This window comes from Sorex fumeus, unplaced genomic scaffold (assembly GCF_029834395.1).
Source record: "Sorex fumeus unplaced genomic scaffold, SorFum_2.1 ptg000037l, whole genome shotgun sequence".
Taxonomy (NCBI): Eukaryota; Metazoa; Chordata; class Mammalia; order Eulipotyphla; family Soricidae; genus Sorex; species Sorex fumeus.
In genome coordinates this window covers 20,114,099-20,140,980 of record NW_026606094.1, presented here as the reverse complement: position 1 = coordinate 20,140,980, position 26,882 = coordinate 20,114,099, and the positions used below count along the sequence as shown (strand labels likewise).

The window sequence follows — 26,882 nt, the reverse complement described above, 5'->3', positions numbered from 1 at the left end:
TTTGAACCCCAAATCTTTAGGAAAAGTTGGCCTCAATACTACAGTCTTCAGTGAGAGTTCAAAGGGCACTGGAAGAAACTATATAAAGTTGCTTGTTATAAGTGGCTGCCATAATCTGTACATTATTACATTTATTTTGCATCAAAGTGGGTGGACAAGTGGAATTTTTAGGAAACTCTGATAGACTGAACATGAAGCTATAATCCTGACTGTCAGTTTTGATTAAATCACTTACATAGGTAGCTACACAGACAAGCATCTGTCCTTCCAGGAGGGAGAAGGGGATTGGCTTTTGCTTATCTTACCTGCTCAAGCATTAGCTCTCTTAACCGTGCAATTTTCTCTCCATCTTCAGGATGACTTAAGATATAATCTTTGGCAAAGAATGCCTAGGAAAGGAAGGGATAGTCAGCATACTTCAGTATATACAAAGGAAATTAAAGAGTTGGTTTTTAAAGATCACGTATTTGGGGGGCTGGTGAGACAATATAGCAGCTAAGGTTCTGGCTTTACATGTATTTAGTCCTCAAGACTACATATGGTCTTCTGAGTGTATCAGCCAGAAGTGACCCCTTGAGCACCACTGGTTATGGCTCAAGTCTCAACACCCCCTAACAATAATAATAAAGACCTGTCATTTAAATAGGAACAACACCATTCATTATGCATCATTAACTATGAACCTCTTTGTTCAAGGAAATTACTTGAGGTAACATTTATTAAACAATATTGATACCCTCAGTACAACAATATTTATATTCTCAATACTCCATCTAATAAAATAAACATACTTTTAACCCATAATATATCCCATTATGGAAGCAACCCAAATCCCAACTACAGATTAATGGATCAAAAAGTTGTGGTACATATACAACAGAATTCTATGCAAATCTAAGAAAGGACAAAATTATGTAATTTGCCCCGACATGGATGGAAACAGAGGTTTTCAGACTGAGTGAAGTCAATCAGAAGGAAAGGTTTAGATTCATATCACCTCTCTCAGATGTGTAAGATACACAACAATGTAGCAAAAAAGGGCCAAAGGCAACAATGGGAGAACTGAGTCACAGACCTCAAAAGAAGGGGCCTTGGGGGAATCAGACGGCTAAACTGGTCATGAGTGTGGTATTGGAATTACGTGCACATGAAAACAAGTTTAACAGTGTTGTAAATTTAAATCAATCAATTAAAAAATTTAAAAAATAAATAAAATAGCAAAATTATCCTATAATATGAGGTGGATGAAGGTGCATCACAAATGATGGTGTGTTTGCTTTATTCAGCAATGACTCGGTGTCCATGTTAGTCCGAACTTTGCATGCTGATTTTTTTTTTTTAACTTTTATTAGTGAAACACCATGAGGTACAGTTGTAGTTTTACAATTTTTTGTGTTCGGGTTTCGATTATACAGCTGATGTGTTTTTATGTTGAAAGAAAGATGTTCTGAACTCCTAAGAAATCATTATCTGGAAACTTTCAAACAACAACACCTAATAGCCTCACCTCTTGATACCTGGAAACTCCTCCATTAACCGCAGCGTCTATAACTCCATTCAGGCACATAGTGAGGGGATTAATATTCTGCATCTGTCTGGTTTGACACTGAGTTATCAGAGTCTTTAACTGCTGATTCTTATTTTCCAACACTTCAATTGCATTTTCCAGAGGGCTCATTTCTACCTGTGAAGCAAATGAGTATAAATATATATTGGATTTTGTGACATTTAAGAAGAAGGACAAAGATTATCTAAGTTCTGAATTATCTGTGCTCCCCTGTGGCTCTCATCAGTATCTCTACCAGGGGCCATCCCAGACAACAGATAAGGATGGGAAAGACAAATTATCTGATCACTAGGCAGGTCTGAAATGAAAACATGATTACACTCATTGGTTGAAATGTGATTTGGATAATCAACTCGACATTAGCACTACAATGATCACTTTAATACTTCAGAGAAAATCTTCATGTCTTAAAAAACCTGTCTCTTGTTTTCTTTTGAAGTGTTACATCTTCAGGGACCCTGTATATTATTATCACCTTTCCAGATGCTTACTTGAAGCAAAGCGTCATAATAAAAAGATGCATTTACAGGTCATCAGGTGTCAAGATCCAGCTGGGATGATGGGACACATGCCCATATGGACCCCATATGCATATAGAACCACACCATACGGTATCACAGGATGGGACACACAGTTAGGAGTTACAGAAAATAAGATCATCATTGATGCCTCAGGTTCTGAGGGAGAGCCAAAAAAGTATGATAATGACTTAAAATGATGGGCTGCATGGGGAACTTAATTGTGGAACTGATGAAGGTGTTCTTCTAATGTATGACATTATGACTGTCATTGACATTCTCTTCCAAGAGAAGGTTTTTGTGGCTCTCTGCAGGAAAGTCAAATTTACAATTAAGTACACTTAAATATCCTTCTTTTTGTTAAGAAAACAAAGCACAGATTTCAAAGGTCACTTAGGATTATCTGCATTAACACTGAAATGTGTTAGAATACTTTGTATCAACACTGAGAAGGTACATTCATTCAAAGGCACTATAAGGAGAAAGTAAAGGCGTGTGAAATCATCAAGGAGATTCTATTTAGATCACATAAAGAACTCATATAAAGGCCCTTCCGTTGATCATCGATTTGCTCGAGCAGGCCCACTAACGTCTCCATTGGAGACTTTGTTGTTACTGTGTTTGGCATATCGAATACGTCACGGGGAGCTTGCCAGGCTCTGCCGTGCGGGCGAGATACTCTCAGTAGCTTGCCGGGCTCTCCGAGAGGGGCGGAGGAATCGAACTCGGGTCAGCCATGTTGGCTGTGTGCAAGGCAAACGCCCTACCGCTGTGCTATCGCTCCAGCCCAAAGAACTCATATAAATCGATATGAAATAAAGCAAATAGCCAAACAATAAGGCAGAGACAGTTCAATGGGCTGAGTGCAAGTTTTGCATGCAGGAAGCCCACTTTTTGATTCTCAGCAGTGCAAGGTCTCCCATGCATTACTGGGACAGACCCCTTAGCAAAAAGGCAGGAGCAAGTCCTAAGGACTCACGAATGTGGCCCTCAAACCAAACCAAACCTGAAGCAAACAAAACCCCCCCAAATCAATCTTCACAATTTTTTTGTGTTATTTGTAAGGACAAAGAATAACATAAAAATCATAGTTTGGGAGATGCTGGGAAAAAATGGGTATTTTCAAGACAAGTTACTGCATCCAAGAGAGCATCAAGTAATCATTTGCTGATCTATGAATCAAAGGTAAATTGGGGACCCTTTATCAATTCACTTCTGAGAAATTATTCTAAAGAGATGGCCACAGAGGTATGTGAAGATTGATGCAGATAACAAAATGCTCATCAAAAAATGATTTCTCTCTAGTCTCCAGATTGTTTATGACCTTTACATACTGTTTGCCTCTGAGGTAGGCAGTCAGGTAGGGAGCAAATTTCAGGAAGCCACACAACCAAGGAAATTCTGGAGAGCAAAAAGCCAAGATAAGAAATATTTGGGGACATGAGATACATTATCAAAAGGAATCATTCTGCTGCCAGCTCAGGATGAAGGCCAACCGTTGTACTGAATCAATTCATAGGCAGAAACATGCTTTGACAAGACAAGACAGACAGAATGAAAACCCCGCCACAAAAGTCTTTCTCTTTGACAAGCCCTGGCAATGACTCATATGTAGAGAGTCCAGGTTGAGGCATAGCTTGGGGAAAATTGTAATCCATTTCCCACAGCAGTTCAGAGGACTCCATCCTAGAGTTGCCCATGCTTCCATTTCACACTTAAAGATGCTAAATTTCCTTTGCCTTGGGGTCGCTCAAGAAGTCCCATTCTTGGGATCACTAAGAAAATGAGTAGATAATGGACCAAACATGATGATCTCTCAGTGCCTGTATTGCAAACCATAATGCCCAAAAGCAGAGAGAGAATATGGGGAATACTGTCTGCCATGGAGGCAGGGGAAGGGTGGGTAAGAGGGGTATACTGGGGAGGTTGGTGGTGGGGAATGTGCACTGGTGGAGATATGGGTGTTTGATCATTGTGTGATTGTAACCCAAACATGAAAGCTTGTAACAATATCTTATGGTGATTCAATAAAATAAAAAAAAAAAGAAGTCCCATTCTCCACACACTATGTACTTCACTCTTTTGTCTTGAAATTCTTTTCTCTGACAAAAGCCAAGAATCTAAGACCAGGGTGGAGGCTGGGAAGAAGTCATGCTGCTTTGCAGCTGCCTGTGGTGGGCATTACTGTGGAAGCCCTGGGAGATCTAACTACTAAACCAGTCCTGAGCTTCTGGGCATAAACTCATTGGCAATGGCACTAAGTAGAAACAGGCGGAGTCACGGGAGAAACAGTTACATTCAGGTCTGGGTGATGTAGGCAGGTAGACAGTAAAAGGCCCTGGCAATGAAACTGAGGTCAGCAAAACTTCTGGGAGGAAAATTCTAAGACTGATCCACCCTATGGATACGGAAGACAGAGACCTGATAAGACCTTCTGCAGTGGACCCTGAGGAGACTGGACCCTTCCCCATCAAGTTCCTCAAACCTTTGGACCACTATCTTAACCGATTAACTTTAGGGATTCAGCCCCAAGAAGACTCCTGAACTTTTGGATCAAGACAACCAAAGAAGAGCCTATAAAAGCCACCTTGAATAAAGGAAGGGAGTGCATAGATTGCTTTCACCCGCATGGCCGAGCACATGTGGTGTCTGAGCACATGTCTTGTCCACGTCTCCCCTCTTGAGATGTGTATTTTTATGCTTTCGTGTATAATGCTGGGATGTATGTAGGGGCTCTTTCCACTGTTGGAGAAGCCCGCGTTCTCTTTTGAGTGTGTTATTCTCTCTCTCTCTCTCTCTCTCTCTCTCTTTCTCCCTCTCTCTCTCCCAGACACACACACTTCAAAAACCCTCCAAATAAAATCTATTTTATTTCACTGCTTGTCTACTCCTGAAATTCCTTTCTGTGAGTGAGCCAGACAAGAACCCAGTAACCCTGGGTCCCGGGTGGCAGAGGCGGATTGGGAGAAAGTAACCAATTTCTCCTTCCCACTTCATAAAGGCCACCCGGGGGACCCACTGACATCATGGGCAGGCGATTGAAATAAGAGAACTTGGACTTTCTAGTCACAGTAGTAAGGAAGTTAGTTAGCCTGGAGGACAACATGAAAGCAGCCCAGGCAGCCCTTCACTCTTTACAGAGAGGAGCAGCCATAAGAAACAGGAGAGAAGACAGGGATGAATAAGATAAGACATCTTCTCATTACTTAAACCTCCAAATAAATAGACTAACAGTTCATAGAAAGAAGTGATGCCATGCCCTTAGCAGGAAGTCCCAGCCAAGTGTTGTTTACAGTCAACAAATGAAGAATTCATGGGAACTTCCTTCAGAAGTTGGATAATTCTTTGTATGTTACTCTATGTTAGTAACAAAGAACGCTTGGATACTGTGAAAAAACTCGGTGGTCAGTTTGGAGAAGTTCCCAGTTTGCAAAGTGGAAGAATTTGAAAATTGCAATGGAAGGGGAAAACACCAAGTACGTTTAAATCTATGAGTTAACAACAAAGCCAAACAGACAAAATCCTCTGGCTATTTATGAAGGGAGTTAGTATATATATATATATATATATATATATATATATATATATATATATATGTACAGGGGTTACTCCTGGTTCTGTACTCAGGAATCATTCCTGGTGGTGCTCGGGGGGACCATAAGGGAAGCTGGAAATCAAACCAGGTCTGCTGCATGCAAAGCAAATGCCCTACCCACTGTGCTATTGCTCCAGCCCCAAGTAGATATTTTATAGTCAGAGTTGTTGACTTTGTTTATTTGTGATACTGTGGGATTTTTAGTTATAATACATACTGAAATATTTATAGATTAAGATCTCAAAATAGATTTATTTCAAAATAATCCAGAAAAGAATGAAATAGAAATGCAGATGAGACAAAGTTGGCATTTTTTGGTAGTGGTTGAAATAAAATCACAGGTTCATATGTATTTTCTTTATTTTTAATCACTATCAAAAATTTTAAAAGGACTCTAGCACTTGTGGCAGGATATCATGGGCTTCAGTAAGGCTACACTTAGGAGGATCAATCTTAAGAGTCTAGATGGTAACATCAGTGGAGGTAAGAGGGGAAAGAGTGGTTGGCTTCTGGATATATTTTGAAAATAGGGTATCACTATTTTCTGTCTGGGGTGGGTTTTTTTTTCTTTTTTAAATTTTTTTGAAAGGAGGGTAGAGGGTTGTAACTTCAACCACTACCATAGCTGGTAGTGTTTGGGGCTTACTTCTGGCTCTGTGCTTATGGTTGGTGTGGGGGTTGAAATCCAAATGCAATTGCAAAATAAGAGCCTTTAACCTCTGTACTATTTTTTTTGTCTCCTCAATTTTCTGATGTATATGAGGTGCGGTATAATAATATTCTCTTAACCCTTAACTGAAATTCAAAACTCATAGTATTGTCCATTTTATGAATTTAAAACTTCTTAAGAATTTTGTTTGTTTTTGAGCCCCATACCCAGTGGTGCTCAAGGATCACTCCTGGTGGGGCTCAGGGACCATATGCAATGCCAGGGATCAAATCTAGGTCAGCTATGTGCAAGGCAAGTGTTTTGTTTATTGTAATATCTCTCTGGCCCAAATATTGCTTAATGTTTATTTTTTTTAAAATGAGCTTACCAAGGGGGGAAGGGGAATGCTTTGAAAACAATATAAATGACTCCTGAGAAAGCATTTCAAAGATACTACTTTTGTTGAAGAATAGTGTGAATGATCTCCCTTATCTGTGGAACATAGAGATAAAACAAGGAATAATAATAAAAAAGGAATAGAGTATCCCACCATATTATATAAGATGATTATACAGAGATAAGTTTATGGCATTGACATACAAAATTACTGCATCTATTACCGCCTAAGTGCCTGAGACCACCACCACTCTTCCTAGTCCAATTAGCATCCTACCCACCTCTCTTCCCACTTCTTGATAATCTGAGTTTTGTAAGGACAAACTTTGGTCTTGGATCACAAAACTCAGTTTACCAAGCAGTGCGGGAGGGGAGGTGAGGGATGATGACTGGCCCAGAGATGAGAGAAGGACAGTGGTGGAGGGATTTGAGCACTTCGGTGGTGAATCTGCAGTAACGTCAATCCGTAAACTCTACTGCAACTATCTTAGACCAATTGTATTTTTTTTAAAAAAAGAAAAGGAGAATATATCCTTGGGTTATGATTTAGAAAATAAATGTTCACAATCTTATCTAAAATCATCAGTGCCACGTGTCTCAAAATTTTGAAAAGTGATGTATAATGTACTATAAAGCATATAATGTAACTTACAAGCCAGGTCTGGGGAAACTGTCTTTAATCAAATGGGTTAATAGTTCTATATAAAAGATGAATAATCACACTGAAATAAAGATCATAAATGGCAAGTCATACGATCAAAGCAGGTCATGTAGATTTATCATCTATTTGAATCTTGTCAAAATTATGTAACACTTTTTTGGTTTTCAAAATCTTTTCAAGTATTGCTTTGTACACAGTAATTTACATTCCATTTAGCACAAACTTCCTGGGTACCTACTATGTGCCCCTGGTCTCCTTCTACACTAGAATGAAAGAAGAAAGCCCGCACCTTTAATAGAAGGTGGGGACATTCCAGGCAGGGGGAAAAGGACAAAGACACAGCTTCGAAGGTGTGGGCTGCGTTCAGAGAACAAAGCAGCCCAGTTTGAGATGTTCTGTTCGGCAGCATCTACGAGTGTACATTCTAATAAAGTAGGCAGCTGATATTTGAAAGGCTGTGTTTAGTAGTGCTAAACATTAGCAGCATGCTACATTTTTTATTAGTGGGCTGTATCTGTGTGATATTTGAAAGTAAGACCTCACAGAATTTAACACTATGGGTAGTAAGTGGCTCCAAAGGCTCTGACTCATTAATGCAGGAGGGATGACTAAGAACATTTCTGTGGGCTGTGCCCATACCACTCAGCAGGAAGCATAACAATAAGCCTTTCTGAGAGCGGGGTTAGCAGTCTCTCTTCCTCTATCCTTGTACAGGACAGTAGCCAGCAGCGCTAGAGCCCCTCACTCAGCCTGTAGAAGAACACCAAGCGTGTGGATGCCAACATACTGGACTCAGGCAAAACTTCCATTCAACTCTTAGCTTACCTGAGCACGGTAAGCTGAGGAGGGGTTCCATGTTTAGAGAGATTTCAGGTAGGACAACCCAGTCCTGGGAAAGAGCCTGGGCAGGAGCTGCTCTTTACTCACCCACAAAGGCAGCTTTACTTAGTTTAAAGCAGGAGGGGTTAAGCAATCATTTCACTTTGGGTCTCTTTTCTTTTCGCTTCTTTTGATTTTTTTTCTTTTTCTTTTTGGGTCACACCTAGGGATGCTCAGGGTTTACTCCTGGCTTTGCACTCAGGAATTACTCCTGGCGGTGCTCGGGATACCATATGGGATGCTGGGAATCGAACCCAGGTTGGCTGTGTGCAAGGCAAATGCCCTACCCACTGTGCTCTATAGCTCCAGGCACTTTTTCTATCAGAGTGTTCTGACCACTGAAGGGTTGGTTCATCCAGAATGGACCAGACAAGGGAGGAAAAAGGGACAACAAGCTGCTGTCAGCTGCAAGTTCAGCACAGGTTACTGTGGAGGAGAGGAAGCAGTGAGAGGCAGTGGGGGAGGGAGAGGTCCCAGCCTACAGTGGCTGCCTCTGGCCACTGTGGTCCTTGCTGAAGCTCCAGGAGAATATTCGAGTCCAGAGGCCACTGGGGAGTCATTCTCTAATAGCACCTACTGCTCACCAGCTGGTGTGCACCCAGGAGCACATAGTGTGAATGACCACCCCCAGCATCCCTTCTTTGGGTCACTGTCTAAACCTACTGTGCACCACACTGAGGTTCTGTATTAGCCTCATGTTCCAACGAGGAAACTGGGGCCCAGAGAGAAGAATATAACTGATTTGGATGTTTGAAAAAGTGGGGCCCAAGTCATTCCTTTTTTTCAATATGTTTCACTGATCTGATAAAAGCACTGAACCTCTTGCTAAAAAGGGAAAATGTTGGTAGACATGGTCCGCCCATTGTTCATCGATTTGCTCGAGCGGGCCCAGTAACGTCTCCATCATGAGACTTGTTGTTACTGTATTTGGCATATCGAATACATCACGGGTAGCTTGCCAGGCTCTGCCATGCCGGCGAGATACTCTCAATAGCTTGCTGGGCTCTCTGAGAGGGGCGGAGGAATTGAACTCGGGTCGGCCATGTTGGCCGCTTGTAAGGCGAACACCCTACTGCTATGCTATCGTTCCAGCCCAAAAAGGGAAAATAGGTATATGAAAATAGACCTTTTTGGGGACTGGAGAGATAGAACAACGGTTTAGGCATTTGTATTTTTTTTGCTTTTTGGGCTGGAACGATAGTGCAGTGGGTAGGGCGTTTGCCTTGCAAGCGGCCAACATGGCTGACCTGAGTTCGATTCCTCCGCCCCTCTCGGAGGGCCCGGCAAGCTACCTAGAGTATCTCGCCTGCACGGCAAAGCCTGGCAAGCTCCCATGATGTATTTGATATGCCAAACACAGTCCACAACTACAAAGTTTCACAATGGAGACGTTACTGGGCCCGCTCAAGCAAATTGATGGACAATGGGAGGACAGGGACAGTGACAGGGATGACAGGGACAGCTTTTTGGGTTACATCCAGCGATGGTCATGGGTTACTTCTGGCTCTATACTCAGGAATTACTCCTGGCGGTACATGGGGGACCATATGGGATGTTGGGGATTGAACCCGGGTCAGTCATCTGGAAGGCAAATGCCCTACCTGCTGTACTATCGTTTTGGCCCCAAGGCACTTGTCCAGAACACAGTTCAAGCCCCAGAAATGGTCCCTTGACCAATGCCGGGAGTGCTTTGAGGAGAGTCAGAAACAGCCCCTAAGCATTGCCAGGAATGACTTACTCTCCCCACAACAACAAAAAAGAGAGCCTTTATATACTTCGTAGCTTCGATACTGTAATGACTGATATGAGATAATGGAAGTAACCTTCTTGCATTGGTTGGACACACAGTAAGCACGAGGTCACACAGCTAGAGTGACCAAAGGAACAGGAATTCTAAGCCTCCTAACTAAAGAAACAAGTTGACTCAGTGCTATTTAATGAAGCAAGACAAGGGACCAAGCAGTAATGAATGATGACAGATCCGTGGGCCTGGATTACAAAATTGAGATTACAAGCGGAGGGGTGCAGAGGGGATGGAAGATGTGATATAAGTAGGGTCTTGGGCATTTTGGTGGTGGTGAAAGTGCAATAACTTTATACATCAAACTTTAAATGTAAATATTATTATAACCATGTTACCTCAACAATTGAAAAATATAAAGGACCCCAAATTGCTTATGTTAACAATCCTTCTGAGGAATCCTACTGGATGGACCAGGATAATAAAAATAATGGTCCCTCTTTCATATGCTGGGAGAAGTCACTATCATAAATATTCACCAACTGACTATGAGTATTTTCAGGGACTTTGAGTCAAAAACAGAAGCAATTTGTAGACAGCACGACTCCAGGTAAACAACTGGGATAAGAAAATACTTGAGAATAAGCTGTGATGCTTACCACTTCACGCTTCTCCACTTCAAACCAGCGGGAAATTCCAGGTAAACTCTGCACCAAATATAATGACGTTCTCTCTACCCAGAGACTCTATAAAACACAAAACAAATTAAGTCCCCCAAGTTGACCTTCTTTCCAGCTAGTGAGCTATGACTAATGTTTACTATTGCCTTTTATCCAGTTTTGCTGGATTCTGTGGGCTTGTCTGCAGTATTCATTCTAGCACGCTGGAAATCCCTTCTCCCTCACGGAGCTATCACAGTAAGATACTGCTAAAGCTTATGCTAATCATTCCATTGTATATCGTCCCATCCGAAATATTCTTCTGTGGGGAACAAGTGATCTATTTTAGATAGAAAGCTTAAAAATATATAAAACCGAGGCCATCTTTTTATTTTCTCCACTATTTCTCTGGAACAGTTTAAATTAGACTGTCTTCACTTCTTGGGGTTTAGCCAGTTTTATCTGTCAGGGGTAACAGTATCTGCTAATCAACATAGGATTAGAATAACATAATCCTAAAGAAATCACAGAGCTTGATCTTTCTTTCTGAAAGGTGAGGATCGTAAGCCTCACAGAGGCAACGGGCCCTGCTCAAGGCTGTATTCTAGGTCCCTGGAGAGTTGGCATCAGAAATTCATACTGTAGAACTTCCGAACACTGCGCTAGAGGTGACAGTTGGTAGGGTACCGTGGTGATGGTGAGGTGCTGTTATTGTGCATTTATACCGTGCACGTTAATGCTATTATAACCATCTGTCTAAACTAAAATCGATCCTAAAAACATAAATCAAACTTCTGATATCTCCCTGCTTGTTCCATGTCCACACTGTTTTGGTCCCAGCTGAATGGCCTTAACCCGCACTGGTCCCCTTGTGGTGAGTGCATGATGTCTTTCACCAAGAGCTGCTGCTACCGGGCTTCTCCTTCGTCAACCAGACTTCAGTGTCAATGCCTCACTTTTCTGATTTAAGCAAGATATATCCACAACAAGTTGACAGACTTTACCCAAACTCCTAAAATAGGATCATGTATTCCACTACATTGCCCCCACCTCCCACCCCGCCAATGAGCCTGTATCCCTGTACTTGCCACTAATCTGAAATAAATAGGGCACTGCCTCTGTGACAGAAGTCTTAAGTGGTCTGGGGGTGGCGGGGAGGCCGCGAGAGCAGGTGAGTAAGGGGGTGGGGTGCGGAGAAAGGCATGCTCAAGGTGCTGAGGGGTGGCAGAAGAAGGCCCACGCCGCACTGTGGGAGGAGGCCAGCTCTTTTCACAGAGGTGCCATGTGAGTGGAATTCTCAAGAGCGAGTAGGAGTCTGCCAGGCGGAGAGCGGGGGCAGCAGGCAGGCGGCAGGAAGCCGGAGGCGCAGACACGGAGAGGCTTGTGAAAGGGCACGGCAAGAGATGGAGGAAGTTTAGTGCTGGTGAAGTGGGGAGGGAGGGTGGGCGAGCGACTGGCAGAAACTTCTAGAGGAACAGTTAGGGGACAGAGACGGAGAGCTGTGAGCATTGGAGTAATAAGCCAGATTTTTTGAAATTTACTTTTTGTTGTTTTGTTTTGGAGCTGGATTGATAGCACAGCGGGTAGGGTATTTGCCTTGCATGCGGCCAACCCGGGTTTGATTCCTTTGTCCCTCTAGGAGAGCCTGGGAAGCTACTGAGAGTATCCCGCCCGCACGGCAGAGCCAGGAAAGCTCCCTATGGCATATACGATATGCCAAAAACAGTAACAACAAGTCTCAAAATGGAGACGTTACTGGTGCCTGCTTAAGCAAACTGATCAACAACGGGAGGACAGTGCTACAGTGCTACAGTGTTTTGGAGCACCCAAGGATGCTCAGGGACTAATCATGGTGGTGATGCTCGGAAATCGCAGTAGACTGAACCAGACTGGCTGCATATAAGGCAGGCAGCCAACCCACTGTACCATTGCTCTGGCTTTGTAAGACTATGTTTTTGCTGTTGTTGTTTGTTGGTTGGTTTAATTTGGTGTTTGAACCACACCTGGCAGTGTTCAGGGGTTCCTCGTGGCTCTGCACTCAGAGATCAATCCTGGCAGGCTCAGAGGACCATATGGGGTGCCAGAAATAGAACCTCGGTCAGTCATATGCAAGGCAGGCACCTTACCCCCAGTACTATTGCTCTGGCCCTTGGGCTTTTTTTTTTTTTTAAATAAGGCATTGTTAATGTAATTGACAGTTAAAGTGATGACCATGAGGATGCAAAGAGAGAACAGTGGAGAAGGTATTAGAAGGTATGGGTTACAGGGCTGCTGGGTCTGGCAGAAATCAGGTTGTGAGTCCCTACAAGTTAACTCCTACCTCTCATGGAGCTTTGATTTTCTACGCACTGCAAGCTTATGCTACTGCAAAGGACAGCATTGTTAAATGTTTTTTGGATGTTCAATAGTAAAAAAAACCAAGTATCTTGTAGAACTAGAAAATCTGAATATTTAACCCATTACACCTTTTGTTCATTCCCATCAATGCTACACAACTAACAGAGCTACCTCTTGTGATCACTTGGCATAACTGCACAGGAACTGACCCAGGAGGAGCTGGCCAGGTGAATGCCTATTGGACCATGATTACGGATAGTGTAGAAGGATTCTCGCGTAAGCAGAGAGGAATTATCTACAATGAAGTCAGCTAAACCAATAGACACACATAAGAAGTTAGATTTTCATTCTTTGTTTAGAGGGGAAACACCATGTGGGGAATCTATCTGGACTCTGTAAATCACTGCTGTCAAAGAAAACCAGATGAGCATTAACAGTGGGGGCAGCATTGCACCTTTCTTACAGAGGACTGAAAGAAATTTTATCCCTTTCTAGCTAAGAGAGCTCTGAATTAGTAAAGCATGTTAGAACTACTGAAAACGGAGAGCACAGTACTCGCAGACCATGGGTTGCTCTTACGCTGGTTTTCTCTTTTTGTTTTGGATCACACCCAGAAGTGCTCAGGCCTTATTCCTGGCTTTTTCTTAGGGATCACTTCTGACAGTGCTGAGGGAAACAAATCTAGTGCTAGGAGTTGAGGGTGGGATCCCCACGTGTAAAGCAGAAGACTTAACCTCTATACTATCACTCCAGTCCCTCTTCAGAAATTCTAATGACACAAGGTTCAAATATGAGAAAGCAGCAGAAGCTAGCACAGAATTTTTCCACTGCTATAGTATGCTCTAGCAAACTGTTCTCCATGTATTGAATCCTTTGTTCCAGTTCATTATAATTATTATTATTTTTTTTCATTTTTGGGTCACACCCAACGATGCTAAGGGTTTACACCTGGCTCTGCACTCAGGAATTACTCCTGGCAGTGCTTGGAGGACCATATGGGATGCCGGAGATCAAACCAAGGTCAGCTGCATGCAAGGCAAACGCCCTACCCACTACTGCCTCTGACTATAAACATCTTGAGGTTTGCACAGTTGGTATAACCAAAATGAGTGAGAAAACTAAGTTCGTGCATGGATTTAAGAATGGTTTGCAGACCACAGACATTAAAACATCATAAAGTACGGTGATTTCAAAATCTCTTTTTAGACCATTAAGTCAGAGTTCCTATTGTGGGCCTCAGGGTGAAGAGTGTTGGCGAGTACCTTGTCATTTTGATGCACAGCTAAATAAACCCGGAACCATTAATGACTTATGGCTCCTTCTGATTCTGTTACTTGACTCATCTGAGTAAATATTTACCAAGAATCTTGCCCCAGGAAGCTTCCATTCTGTGGAAAGAGCATGTAATAAATGTACTGTACCTTGAATTCGTTCTCTTTATCTTTAGTGCCTTTGTGAAATGGCCTGTCATAGCGAAATTTCCAGATGTGATTCACTTTATAGAAACTTTTGATGTTGTCTGGAACACCTTCTCTCTGCAGGACCTCCTGGCTTTCTGGAATAGGAGTCACAGCATAGATCTGCAAATCTGGGATTGAAGAGTCAAGGTGAGAACCTCACTTGGCAAATTCTATGGAAGTTTGGTTTGTGTTTAGCTGTGAAGAAGTGAGGAAGGTTGTGGGGAGGGTGGAGCTGGGGAAGGCTCATTGGTGAGAGGCATTTGTTTGCTAGGTGAGGCCATGAGTTTGATCCCCAGTATCACCTACATGTGCCAGTAAAGCTCTGGTGGCTCTAGGTTGGTGGCACATGGAAAGTGCCATGGCCAGTGTACATCACAACGACAAATGTGTGAGCACCGAGGCCAGGTGTGTAACTATCGAGCACTCAGAAATTACTCCTGGCAGTGCTCAGGGAAATGGGATGCCAGGGATCAAACTCACATTGGCCATGTGCAAGCATAACACTCTCCGTGCTGTACTATTCTCTGGCACAACAGAGAATTCTCTGAGAATTTCAGTTAGTACTGGGAAAAGGTATCGATAATAATTAGTAGGAATTTATAATTCTTAAGCTAATCAGTTTCAGTAAAAGATGCATTCAGAAGGAAAACTGGGATGAAATTTCTGTGCCTCCAATGACTATGGAATTTCTTTGCAGCCTCTTACGTTTAGCTAGTGATGGTGTCGATTATATGTGTAAAATTACAAAAGATTTTCCAGGATGCCATCGCCAAGAGATTTCCAAAGATACTGGGGTACCACTTTCTCTTCCCTTCCTCCTTCTATTATAAATATAGTATCAACAGAAAAGAGGATGAACGATATGACATGTGCCAGTAAACAAAATGCCATTTCCCTATACAGAAGTTGTTTCCATAGGACATGTCAGAGGAAAGCTATTTTAAGGGCAACCACTAGAAAAGAGCTTTAAAAGCAGGATGGAAATACAGAAAAGTCTTAATAAAGAGGAAAAAAAGTCTTTATCAGAATTTTATAGGAATTTCTCCTTAGCTGGCACGTGGTTATAAAAAGAATGATTCTGTTCAGCAGGAGTTTTGCTACAACTAAGGTGACAAGTAAGAGAAGCACCAAATGGATGACTAATAGCAAGAATCCAGTGGCTGAACACCCCTGCATGAAAATGCGGTGCAGTTGGTGGCCAGATGGTCCAAACTGGATGGTAACCCCTCTGAGTGTGGATACACTGAGCCTCTGCCTGGAAGATGGTCTCGTCGGGCTGATTGGCGTGCTGCATGGCAATGGCATGGGGGAACTCGTTGAGCATCCTCTGCTGGAAGGCCTCCAGTCTCTCGTAGTCATGCCCTCGACACACAAACTCCTTATTCTGTGGGGGAACCAAAGAAGAGATCATGAGTGTGTGGCTGAGAGTGTTAAAAACAGAAGACCGGCAGTGACTCACCAACAGAGTAAAACACACCCAAATATACACAGGGGGGAAATATTTCCAAGTATGAAAAATGCAGGGCAAAGATTCTAAATTTTGTTTTGCATTACTTTTGCTTTCTCTTAAAAAAAATTATTCTGGGGATGGAACCAAGGGTCTAATATATGCAAGGTAAGTGCTCGATGATTTGGCCATGACCCCGTCCCCCTTATATGACTGCTAAGATCCAGTAGCAAGCCTCTCTCTTGCCTATGTACTTGCATGCTATGCAAAGAAAACCTGACTCTCATATCACTGAAGTACAAAACAATTACAGTTACTTTAAATGTTAATGAAAATGTGTCTTAAAATTATTTTTTATAGGGATTGGAGAGACAGTAGCACTGTACTGTAGCACTGTCCTCCCTTGTTCATCAATTTGCTTGAGAGGGGACCAGTAATGTCTCCATTGTGAGACTTGTTACTGTTTTTGGCATATCGAATATGTCAAGGGTAGCTTGCCAGGCTTTGCCTTGTGAGCGAGGTACTCTCCGTAGCTTTTCGGGCTCTCCGAGAAGGGCAGAGGAACTGAACCTGGCTTGGCCTCATGCACGGCAAATGCCCTACCTGCTGTGCTATAGCTCCAGCCCTGGAGAGACAGTACAGTGTATAATTGTCTTATACATGGCTGACCCAGGTTCCATCCATGTAGCAGCAAACTATATTATTTCAATTTTTCTAAAACCAAGTAGTAGTCCATTGTATATATTCTATTGTGTAGTATTTCATTATGTACCTTAGTTACTTTATCCAGTCATCTACTATTGGACACTGGATTAAAAAAAATAATGCCATTTGCTGCTATGTGGATAGATTTGAAGAGCATCACGTTGAGTGAAATTAGTTAGGAGTGGGCCAGACACCGAATAATCTCTCTCATACATGGGGTATAAAGAAGCATATTAGGGGACTAACAAACACCCAAAGGCAACAGAAGCAGAACTGGTCTTCAGTAGGAAGTTCACCATGGGATCAGGAGTGAGGGGGTGGGGTGGGAGACAGAATGGTGGAGGGATAGTGGGACAATTGTGAAGAGAAGCAGACACTATGATGGAAGGTGTGGTACTGGAGTGACTTATGCAACTCTACCATTAACAGTACAGGAAACCACAGAACCTAAAATTATTTTTTTAAAAATTAGAAAAAGAAGAGTAATTAGATCATATAATTATAGGGCTGAATGAATTTATTTGAGCTTTAAAAATTATCCTGAAGTTGACTTAACAATGAAAGGTAATTTTCAAGGCTTTTAAAATGTTCAAAATGAAGAAAATAGACTAGAATCTGATTTCTTTCAAAAGGCCTACTGCAGTTCCGGAGGGTGCAGTGTAGCTTAGAAACCAACAGAGGGTAACCCTTCTCTTTCATTCTGAAGAAAATGCATCTAGAAACATTTCTAAATGACTCATGATGTAGAGAGAGATGGGCTTATTCAAATCGACACTTGAACAAAATTTATTTGATTAGCTGATGTAGTTTTCTCATTTGTTAAATTCCCTTTAAAATTATTGCCTCTATCACCATAAAAGTGGGGTTTTGTTTAAAATGCAAATTCCATGGGTGGGAATAATAGTACAGTGGTTAGGGCATTTGCCTTGCACATGGGCAACCCAGGTGAGATCCTTGGCACCCCATGTGGTCCCCCGAGCCTGCCAGGAGGGATTTTGGGTATGGCCTCTAAACAAACAAACAGACAAACAAATAAATAAAATATAAGTCCCAGGTTGTAGTGAGCACAACAGGAAGGGCCCTTGCCTTGCACATGCCTGACCCATGTTCTATACCTGGGACCATGTCTCCCAAGTCCCATCAGGAGTGATCCTTGATTACAGAGCCAGGAATTATCCCTGTGAACCACCAGGTATGGCCCCCAAAGCAAAGCAAACCAAATCAAAATAAAACAAAATGAAAGTATTCATAATGATGTGAAAGGACTATTAGACTCTTTTCTCCCTCCTATATTACATCTTGCTCCGTTCTCCAATTTGTTTATACCTCACCAACTACCTGGTCTTCAGGAAACATTCCAAGGATTGTTTTGCCTTTTTCTGATTGGGATTACTAACTCATCACAAGGATGTTTTCATTAAATTATCACTTCCTACATCCAAAGATAAAATTACAACAACAATGAGGAGCTGGTCTAGGTAAAACAAATGAACAAACAAGTATGGCTACTAAATGACTTATACATTTTTAACTTTATATATTTTACTGATATTAATTGCAAACACTACATGGATATCTAGGGCTACTCAATACAAGTGCTAGCTTAAACCAGATGCTGATTAGAACTACATTATGATTTTACTGGGGTACTTTCATAAATACTTAAAAAATCATTATATGACAGATTTGATCTAAAAATTAATATTATTTAATGTAGAATATAGAATATACAATACATAACATTTTTTAAAAAACGAAAGTTAATTTTCTTCTTTCTTTCGAGAGGGGAGGCTGCCTCCTACAGTACTCAGGAAGTTTACAGTCAGCCCCAGTGACCCACAGCTAACTGGGGAACAGTAAACGCTAGGGTGATGCTACGCTGCTCAAGCCAGCTGTGTGAGGACTCACAGGGTCACACCTGATGGTGTTTAGGGACTTCCATGACTGCACCTCATAATGCTTCTGGGCTCAAACTCCAGTCTTGTGCACGGAAGGATGGTTAACCTGACCTCTGAGTTTTCTTCTTGGTCTCTCTTTGATTTTTGGTTTTTGGGCCATACCTGGTGTTGCTCAGGCTTGGCTCTATCTCTGTGCTCAGATTTCACTTCCGGAAGTGCTAGAGGACTATATGTAGTACTGGGTATCAAACCTGGTTCAGCTGTGTGCAAGATAAGCACCCTAGCTTCTGTACTATCTTTCTGGCTCCCTCGTCTGACTTTTGAAAGACCATTAAAAAGAAAAGAAGCAATTCTGTGCCCCATCTGACCATATTATGATTTCCAAATGTAAATACTGGGTTAATGAATCAGTTAACTCTAACATGATGAAAGGAAACGTCATATTTGCCTTTGCATGATTTTGAGCCAATAGAGTGAACAGTTCATCTGCAGAGCCTCTGCTGAGTCCTTGGGCACTTGCACCATCTTCAAGTCTCTGTGCCACTTACAGTGCTACAGTGCCCCTCATTTCACTGACACCCTGAATCTGGACTCAGGAGCTCTGCAGAGAGTTCCTGGTGACAGTATGTCTACTTTGAAACTAGTCTTCCAAATTCAACAAGTGTTCTGAAATTCCCATTGGTTTTTAACCCAGAATCAGGTTTCCCTCTGCCTTTAGGTATATCCAGCTGTAGAGTCAGCTTTGGGACCAGAATGTGCTTATTCTCTTGTAGCCCAACAAGGAGATTTCACTTAAGTCTACTTAATCATTTAATCAATGAAAGAGGACATCAATTTGTCCAAATCTTCATGTTTGCTCCACGTGATATGAAAATATAACTTTGTCAGTGGTATTTGGATAATGTGGAGTGTATGGATAAATAAGTCAATATGTTTATAATTTATTTTCTAGAATCATTGTTCATGAAAATTTATTAATTATACAATTAAGTTTTATTTCTAAATGACTTTAATGACTAAACAATGAAGTAAAAACATTTCTTCTTTTCTAATAGTTTTATCTTGTATCTGTGAATAGATATAGGATGAAAGTAGGATTTAGGTCAGGCAATATACCAAGATATTTGTATATTGAAAGATAAAATTTATAATTAATTTACTCATTTTACAAATTATACCAGATAGTTCTCCTTAGCTGCCTAGAGAGGTAAGTACATATCCTCTTTCAACCAATGTTTGTATACAGGTTGGAGGTAACATGTTTTCAATGAATATTCAAGCACATAAACTACAGGACCCTAGGTGAACACTGGAAGAATGGAATCAAATATATTTTTAAGTAGGAAACTTTGAATGTCTGGAAATTTTTCCTGTTTGTATAAGCAATAAATTGAGTCTCTTTGCAGGGTGACATTTACCTTCTCACAAAGTCATCAAGTAGGTCAAACAAAATTCCCTGTATAATTCTGAAAGTAGGATGTTCACAGGAGGTGAAACTGCTATGCTTTTGAGAGTGTATAATTCTCAATCTTGCAATGCAGTCATTTATCCTTAAGGCAAACATCACAGCAATCGCAGACTGAACTAAATAGTGATCATTAACCACAGAAGGGAAACAACAATAATGACCAAAGATTGCTCATAAAATATATTAAACATATTAACTTTGGAAGAATCAAAACACTGCTTGATATCTGAGCAATTGCTCAAATAAAGTATTTTAGATTAGTGTGGTGTTTATAAACTCAAAAGTTTATGCAATTTTTCCTCTGCTTGAAAAAGACAGAATATTGTTAATATCTTTTTTTTCATTGTTTCTACCTTGGAGTATGAAGGCAAATAGTATATTACTTACTCTTAAGAAAAATGGAAATTTTTTCCCATAAAATCCAACTCTGAAGAACTCCGGTTCCAGGCGTTGCTGGTCCATAATTTTGTCATACAAAGAGGCTTCCATCATCTAGGAAAAGAGAAATTCTAAATATTTCATTTCACCTTCCAATTTCACTAGTTGATAGAAGAAATCATTTCTTTTACATAGAAGGACATTTTGTTTTTGCTCAGTTTGCAGAAAAGAAAGTTTGACTCCCTTCCTATACTAAGAGGTAAGGCTCACAGAGCAAGCTTATTCTTTTAATGACGAAGGTAAAAGTTTTAGGTTTTCCAAGTTATATGGTATCTATCACAGTCACTCAGTTCTTCGGGACCTAAAGGACACATAGATGTTTAGTAATCATCTGAAAGGATCCAATGTATTATTCCATCTCACTAGAGAAAAAATGATTTTGACAGATACAATCACAGAGAAATGCCTTTCTACACACTTAAACAGAAATGAATATGATCTATTAGAAATAGAACATTTCTGGAGAATTCTAGTGCCATCTGTGCTCACCTGTGGGCTTTGATTCTATCATGGATGTAGTAATTCAGGACATTCGGAAAATGTGGCCTTGCATAGGTTGAAGGGATAAAACCAGCAAATAAACTAGCAAAGGAGGCTCCCATGGCAAAGCTGAAAGCTCTTCAGCGTGTCTTTGACAGTATTGGAACTATGAAGCACATAAAGCTTATGGCTTCTCATTCATGGTATTATCATCCCCAGGGTTTCTAGAGAAAGACTAATATTGCACCAGAAAACTTTCCTCCTTTCCCCAGCCCCAGTAACAGCACCCCAAAGAGCAGTCAGTATGAAGTGTAATGCTCTGGGTTTATAAAAATCTTAGTGACTATGGCACCCAAGGGCTCTCCCGGGTAAACACTGTAACCTCACTTCTGCTACACGGACAGGATGCCAAGAGAAGCACAGAAGCAATCTTATAGAAAACTGCAGTGTCTGCCAGGACCAGTGTGATGGACTGAGGGGGAAACAGTTTTTTCCCCCTTTGGTTTTTATGTGAAGAGAAATACTGATGAATTGCTGTCATGAAATCCTAAGCCAGAGGTAAAGAGTCTAGTCCTATTGCTTGAATAAGCTAGTTGTGTGGTAAAAGGGATTTTATGAGCTGTCAAAGTTGCTACCGCAGAATTAAAAGATAACAACACAGCCTTCATATATATCTCTATGTGTGTGCGTGCATGTGCGTATGTGTGTGCTTATGTGTGTATCACTGTATCACTGTCATCCCTGTTGTGTATCCCTGTGTGTATCACTGTTCATTGATTTCCTCGAGCAGGCACCATTAATGTCTCCATTCATCCTAGCCCTGAGATTTTAGCAAGATTTTAGCACATTGGAACCTCTTTCAGAGTCAGGGGAATGAAACCCATCATTCTTATTGGGTTTTGGCATATTGAATATGCCACGGGGAGCTTGCCAGACTCTGCCGTGTGAGCAGGTTACTCATGGTAGCCTGCTGGGTTCTCCGAGAGTGAGAACTAGAAAATAAGAGGTTCTACGAGCTTGGTTTTATAGTCTCTGGGTTTTGGCCTTTGATGGGATTACATAGCGCCGGGGGCAGTTGGTGGGTATAATACCTAGCTACTAGAATATGGGGGATCTGGGTGGAGGAGGCCCAGTCCCAATCTGAGCAGCCTTGGAGATATCAGTTCTGGGTTGTACACACCTCAGCTGCCTGTTCCTTCATGAGTGAGGCTCATCCGAGCATGTGGAGAGTGGTTTTAGCATGGCTGTAGGTGGGTTTCAGAGGTCTTCAGCTGCCAGGGTTCTGCTCGGGGTGAGGAGAGAAACTCAATCCACTCCCCTCCAAGGGGTCCCAGTGGGGACAGCCAGGTGCAGGGGCAGGGAACTCTGCATTGTTCTCTTCTGGGAGCTTGTTTTTATAGTCTCTGGGTCTTGGCCGTTGATGGAATAACATGGAGTTGGGGACAGTTGATGGGTGTAATGCCTAGCTACTGAATTATGGGGGATCTGGATGGAGGAGGCCCAGCCCTGATCCGAGTGTGTGTGTGTGTGTGTATAAGCTAATAATCCTATTTTAGAAACTCTGAAGAGCTTAAATATTACAAAATGGTATGAAATGTTTGTGACTCTAAAGAATAAGGCCTTAGAAGGTAACAGGGACTTGTCTGAACATGAGAGAAGAGAACATATAGACCATTTGGTTCAAGGATTTGAAATATTAAATTCCTTGGATACTAATTCTGTATAGGTTAGACAAATAAATAATATTTCTGAAGCTCAGGAGATCTGACACTGATATAATTTGGCCCCCATAATAATTTAAAAGTTGGACCAATTACTAAATTTTTTCCTAAATGGTACATTGTTATAAAAATATGTGTACAAGTGGAAAGCTCTTTAAAAAATATGGCTATTTCCTATAAATACTAATCTTATTAGATTATATATTTTTAGAATAGACTGAGGTCTCACATTTTTGGTATATTATAGTATCCCACAAATCAGTTTGCTACTTCGATAGCACAGTGGTAGGGTGTTCACCTTACACGCGGCCAACATGGCCGACCCGAGTTCGATTCCTCCACCCCTCTCGGAGAGCCCGGCAAGCTACCGAGAGTATTCGATATGCCAGACACAGTAACAACAAAGTCTCCAATGGAGACGTTACTGGGCCCGCTTGAGCAAATCGACGATCAACGGGAGGGCCTTTACCTTTACCTTTACCTTTACTTCTTTGAATAAGCTACCGAGGGTGCTTCAGAAGGGAAGAATCTTCTAAAAAAGTTTTTATAAAACCACTGAGATGACCTCAAAGTTAATTTCATGCCAGAAAGCTCATTAAAGTAAAAAGATGCCAAAATGAGATTAGGATGCTTACCCTCATCTTGCTCAGGTTTCTGTAGTCATAATAACTCTCATACTGCTCTGCAATCTTCCGGCACAAAATGATACCATTCTCCCAACACTGTGGACAAATAACACAAATGTACTTTTTGTTTTGTTTTGTTTTGGGAGTTACACCCGGCTGTGCTCAGGGCTTACTCCTGGCTCTGAGCTCAGGGATCAGCCCTAGTGGTGCTTGAGGGAACATATGAGATGCTGGGGATTGAATGTGGGTGGGCCTCGTGCAAGGCAAGCAGCCTACCAGCTGTACTATCACGCTGGTCCCAAAAAGAATGTGACAATTCTCAAACATTATCTTATTTCCACCCAGAGGTCAGGAGGTGTCCTTAATACTTTCTGATGATCAAGCCTTAATCTTCATAATCGACCTCTAACAGTATGACTAAAATTTTAAAATAGGAAACATATCATATAATTAACATGAAAACCATTAAGACTCGGCAGGAAGTCGGAACTGAATACTCCACCACAGCAGCTATTAGCATATGTGCAAAAACATTTTCTGGTTTCATTTCAGAATCATCATCTCAAAATAACTCCAGCTCCACAATGACCAAGGAGATGAATAAACAGGCCTTGGTGATGAGGAGGGAATAATTACCACTGACCCCTAAGGCCCAATTATATACAACTGGCATGCTGAATTCCTTGTTTGGTTCCATTGCACTTGTAAATTGTGAGGGGCTAACCCAGCTGGCTGCTCTCAGAAGAGATGCAAAAATTCTGTGATGTCGCACAGGTGCCATCAAACTTTTTCTGCAAAGGGCGGGATAATAAATACTTTAGACTATGTGGGTCATTCAGCCTTCGTGACAACTATTGACCTCTGCTAAAAGGGCGGTCATTGACACGAATGAGTTTGGTTGTATTCCTGGAAGGCTTTAATCTACAGACACGCAAATTTGAATTTCTTACAAAAATGTCACTCATCAAGCATTGTTCTTGTTTTGATTTCTTTCAACTATGTAAAATGCAAATGCAATTCTTAGACTGTGGGCTTCTACTCATGCATGACCGCAGGTGTGGCAACATTGATGAAACACAGACTTCTAGGAATGGGCCTATACATATGAAGCTCAGGATTTTGTCAAATCTGTCCTACAGTGAAAATGTTAAAGCAGAGGGGAAATGTTACAGCAGAGGGGACAACTGGCATTTCCTTGCTATTAATGCAATGACAAGCCAATGTAGTTGATAAATAATAGACGAGGAGAGAAAGAGGCAATTTCCTTACATTACAGTTTTAGATGTACCTAATTAAGTTTGTTAAAAATGACAGTCACTGACTGTATTTAAATTTTCTGTTTGACCTTGGCAGTTTGGAGATATCTAGGATAGCACCAAAAGCATTCACACAGTCAAATCAACTGAATTATATCGTACCTTTTTCAATACTTTATCACATTTTTAAGTATATGATGGGATGACATGAAATTCTTTAACCAAATTCAGTTTCATTCATCTCACTTTACAAAAATGCTGAGTGGCAGCACAGATGCCAATCTGGAGAGGTGACTGATGGTTATATTGTTTTTTTTTTTTCTTCCAGAGAATAAAATACTTAAGTTGTCAAAACTCCTAGTTCAGTGTATCTTCAATTGATGTCCATGGTTCACACATTGGAATCTTCTGGAGACCTCATTAAAGGCACAGAATTCCTTGCCTGATAGCCATTTTTTTTCAAGTGGGACATTTTTCATGTGCATGCTCATATGAGGGACCCTGACTGAGGAAACGGGTGTGCATGAACTAGAAATCAAAGGACGTGTGACACCGACATGATCACTCCACAGAAGCCACCAATGGGCAGCAGCATTACCTTGCCTCTGTCGAAGTTCTGGATGATGGCCAGGTGCAGGTGCTCCTTGCGCTGCCACTCTGTTTGCATGGGGTAGGTCAGGAACTCCCGGAGGGGGCGATCAGACCATTCCAGCAGCTCATCATATAGCAGGAGAGTATACGCAGCCTCTGAAAGCCCAGCGGGAAGACAACAATTGAGATGGGACCCCCAAAATTTTTCCCTTCAATTGGAGCTTGTTTCAGATAAACTGGAGAAAGCACTGTTTTCTGAATTTCATGATTCAGAAGGAAAATATCCAGGACATATGCCAGCAGCAGGTTAATAATGAATGACTGCATTCCCTGTGAAATGTATTATCAAAGATTTAAATTTAATCTTTTAGTTTTCTGTTAAATCTCTCTCTGTCTCTCTCTCTGTCTCTCTGTCTCTGTCTCTGTCTCTGTCTCTGTCTCTCTCTCTCTCTCTCTCTCTCTCTCTCTCTCTGTCTCCCTACATATACACTTACTTTCACCATCTTCACTTTTCTATAATGTGTGTCGGCTACTGGTAAAATAAAAATTGTTAAGAATTTCTTCTTGTATAGGGTTCAAAGACATTGGGGGGACACACTGTTAACCTTTAGGGAAATGCCCTGGGTTGGGACCAAGAGCAGCCTCTAAAGGGTTTACTTAGGAGCCAAAAACGGTACCTAAGTTCTTCTGCATAATAGAAGGTTAAACATTTGGAACTGGTCTTAGGGAGGAGGTGTCAGGTTCGAGGCAGAATTTAGGAAGGATGAAGAAGCAAGGTAGTAAGTAAGTACAGAGAGGAGAAAGAAATCCAGCAATAGAAAAGGATCAGGGAGGGCAGACATGCTGAGAGTGGTGTGTGTGAAGGCCCGAAAGAGAAGGAAGGACAGAAAGAGATAGGTGGAAGGATTATGAGTCAAAGAGAAATGTTTGTTATGTTATTTGATTGGACTCTCCTGGTTGGTCACACAAATTTTCAGTAATAGCTAATAAAGTCACTATATGTTTGGTGTCATTTGCAGGGTAACCTATAAAGGGTGATTTTCTATATTTACCCATGGAAATGACCTATAGGTTTAAGAGAGTGTGGAATACTTGTCATTCTGCATATCTCTTATTTTCTTGGATCACAAATATGTCATAGATCAGTAACAGAAACTAGAATTCATTGGCATTGATAAATGACTATAATAATTTTCTCTCCAGCATCATAATGGTCAACTCGTTTACTAAATTGAATTAAATGGACAAACTGTTATTAATCCATTTAATTACCATTCCCATATGTCTAGATAAATCCAATATAGTTTTTAACCTAATATCAATATGTGGTCATCTTTTTCTTCATTTATTTGCCTTATAGGCAACTATACAAAAACCTCCAAAGTAAGAAGGACGATTTCCAGGACAATAAATTGGTCATCTCAATGTGTAACACATAGTTGTAATAATACGAAAGGCCTGGGTCACTATCATTTTTTTTTTCTTGCTCCTTACAAAGTCCTGGGAGGCACAGGCTCTGGCCTTTTTTCTCTTCAATTATCGATGGTGAGCTCAATCTTCTGGCTTCAATGACTGTTACAAAAGCTTTTATAACCCACCAGCAGTCTCTAATCCTCCTCCATTCAGTTTGTGCATGGATCATGTTTTCCCCCTGATTTAAACCACGCAATGACTCTCTGTAGCTCTCAGGATACATTTTTAGTTTCCAAGAGTGATAGAGAAGGTTTCCAGTGATTTGATTCCTGCCATTCCCTTGTTCACATTTCACCAGTGTCCTACATGGTACAAGG

The 26,882-nt window shown here is 41.3% G+C and overlaps 1 protein-coding gene across 4 annotated transcripts in view; it reads right to left on the bottom strand.

Moving 5' to 3' along the window:
- Window positions 1-26,882, bottom strand: part of DOCK4 (dedicator of cytokinesis 4) — a 473,166-nt gene that overhangs the window by 16,921 nt on the left and 429,363 nt on the right. For all 4 annotated transcript variants that reach the window (XM_056117998.1, XM_056118001.1, XM_056118000.1 and 1 more), the window contains 8 exons: window positions 25,100-25,248; window positions 23,255-23,341; window positions 20,368-20,472; window positions 15,705-15,846; window positions 14,424-14,590; window positions 10,666-10,752; window positions 1,508-1,684; window positions 306-389 (listed from right to left, as the gene is read on the bottom strand). In XM_056117998.1, the coding sequence (XP_055973973.1) occupies window positions 306-389; window positions 1,508-1,684; window positions 10,666-10,752; window positions 14,424-14,590; window positions 15,705-15,846; window positions 20,368-20,472; window positions 23,255-23,341; window positions 25,100-25,248 (998 nt within the window). The remainder of the gene's footprint in view (window positions 1-305; window positions 390-1,507; window positions 1,685-10,665; window positions 10,753-14,423; window positions 14,591-15,704; window positions 15,847-20,367; window positions 20,473-23,254; window positions 23,342-25,099; window positions 25,249-26,882) is intronic.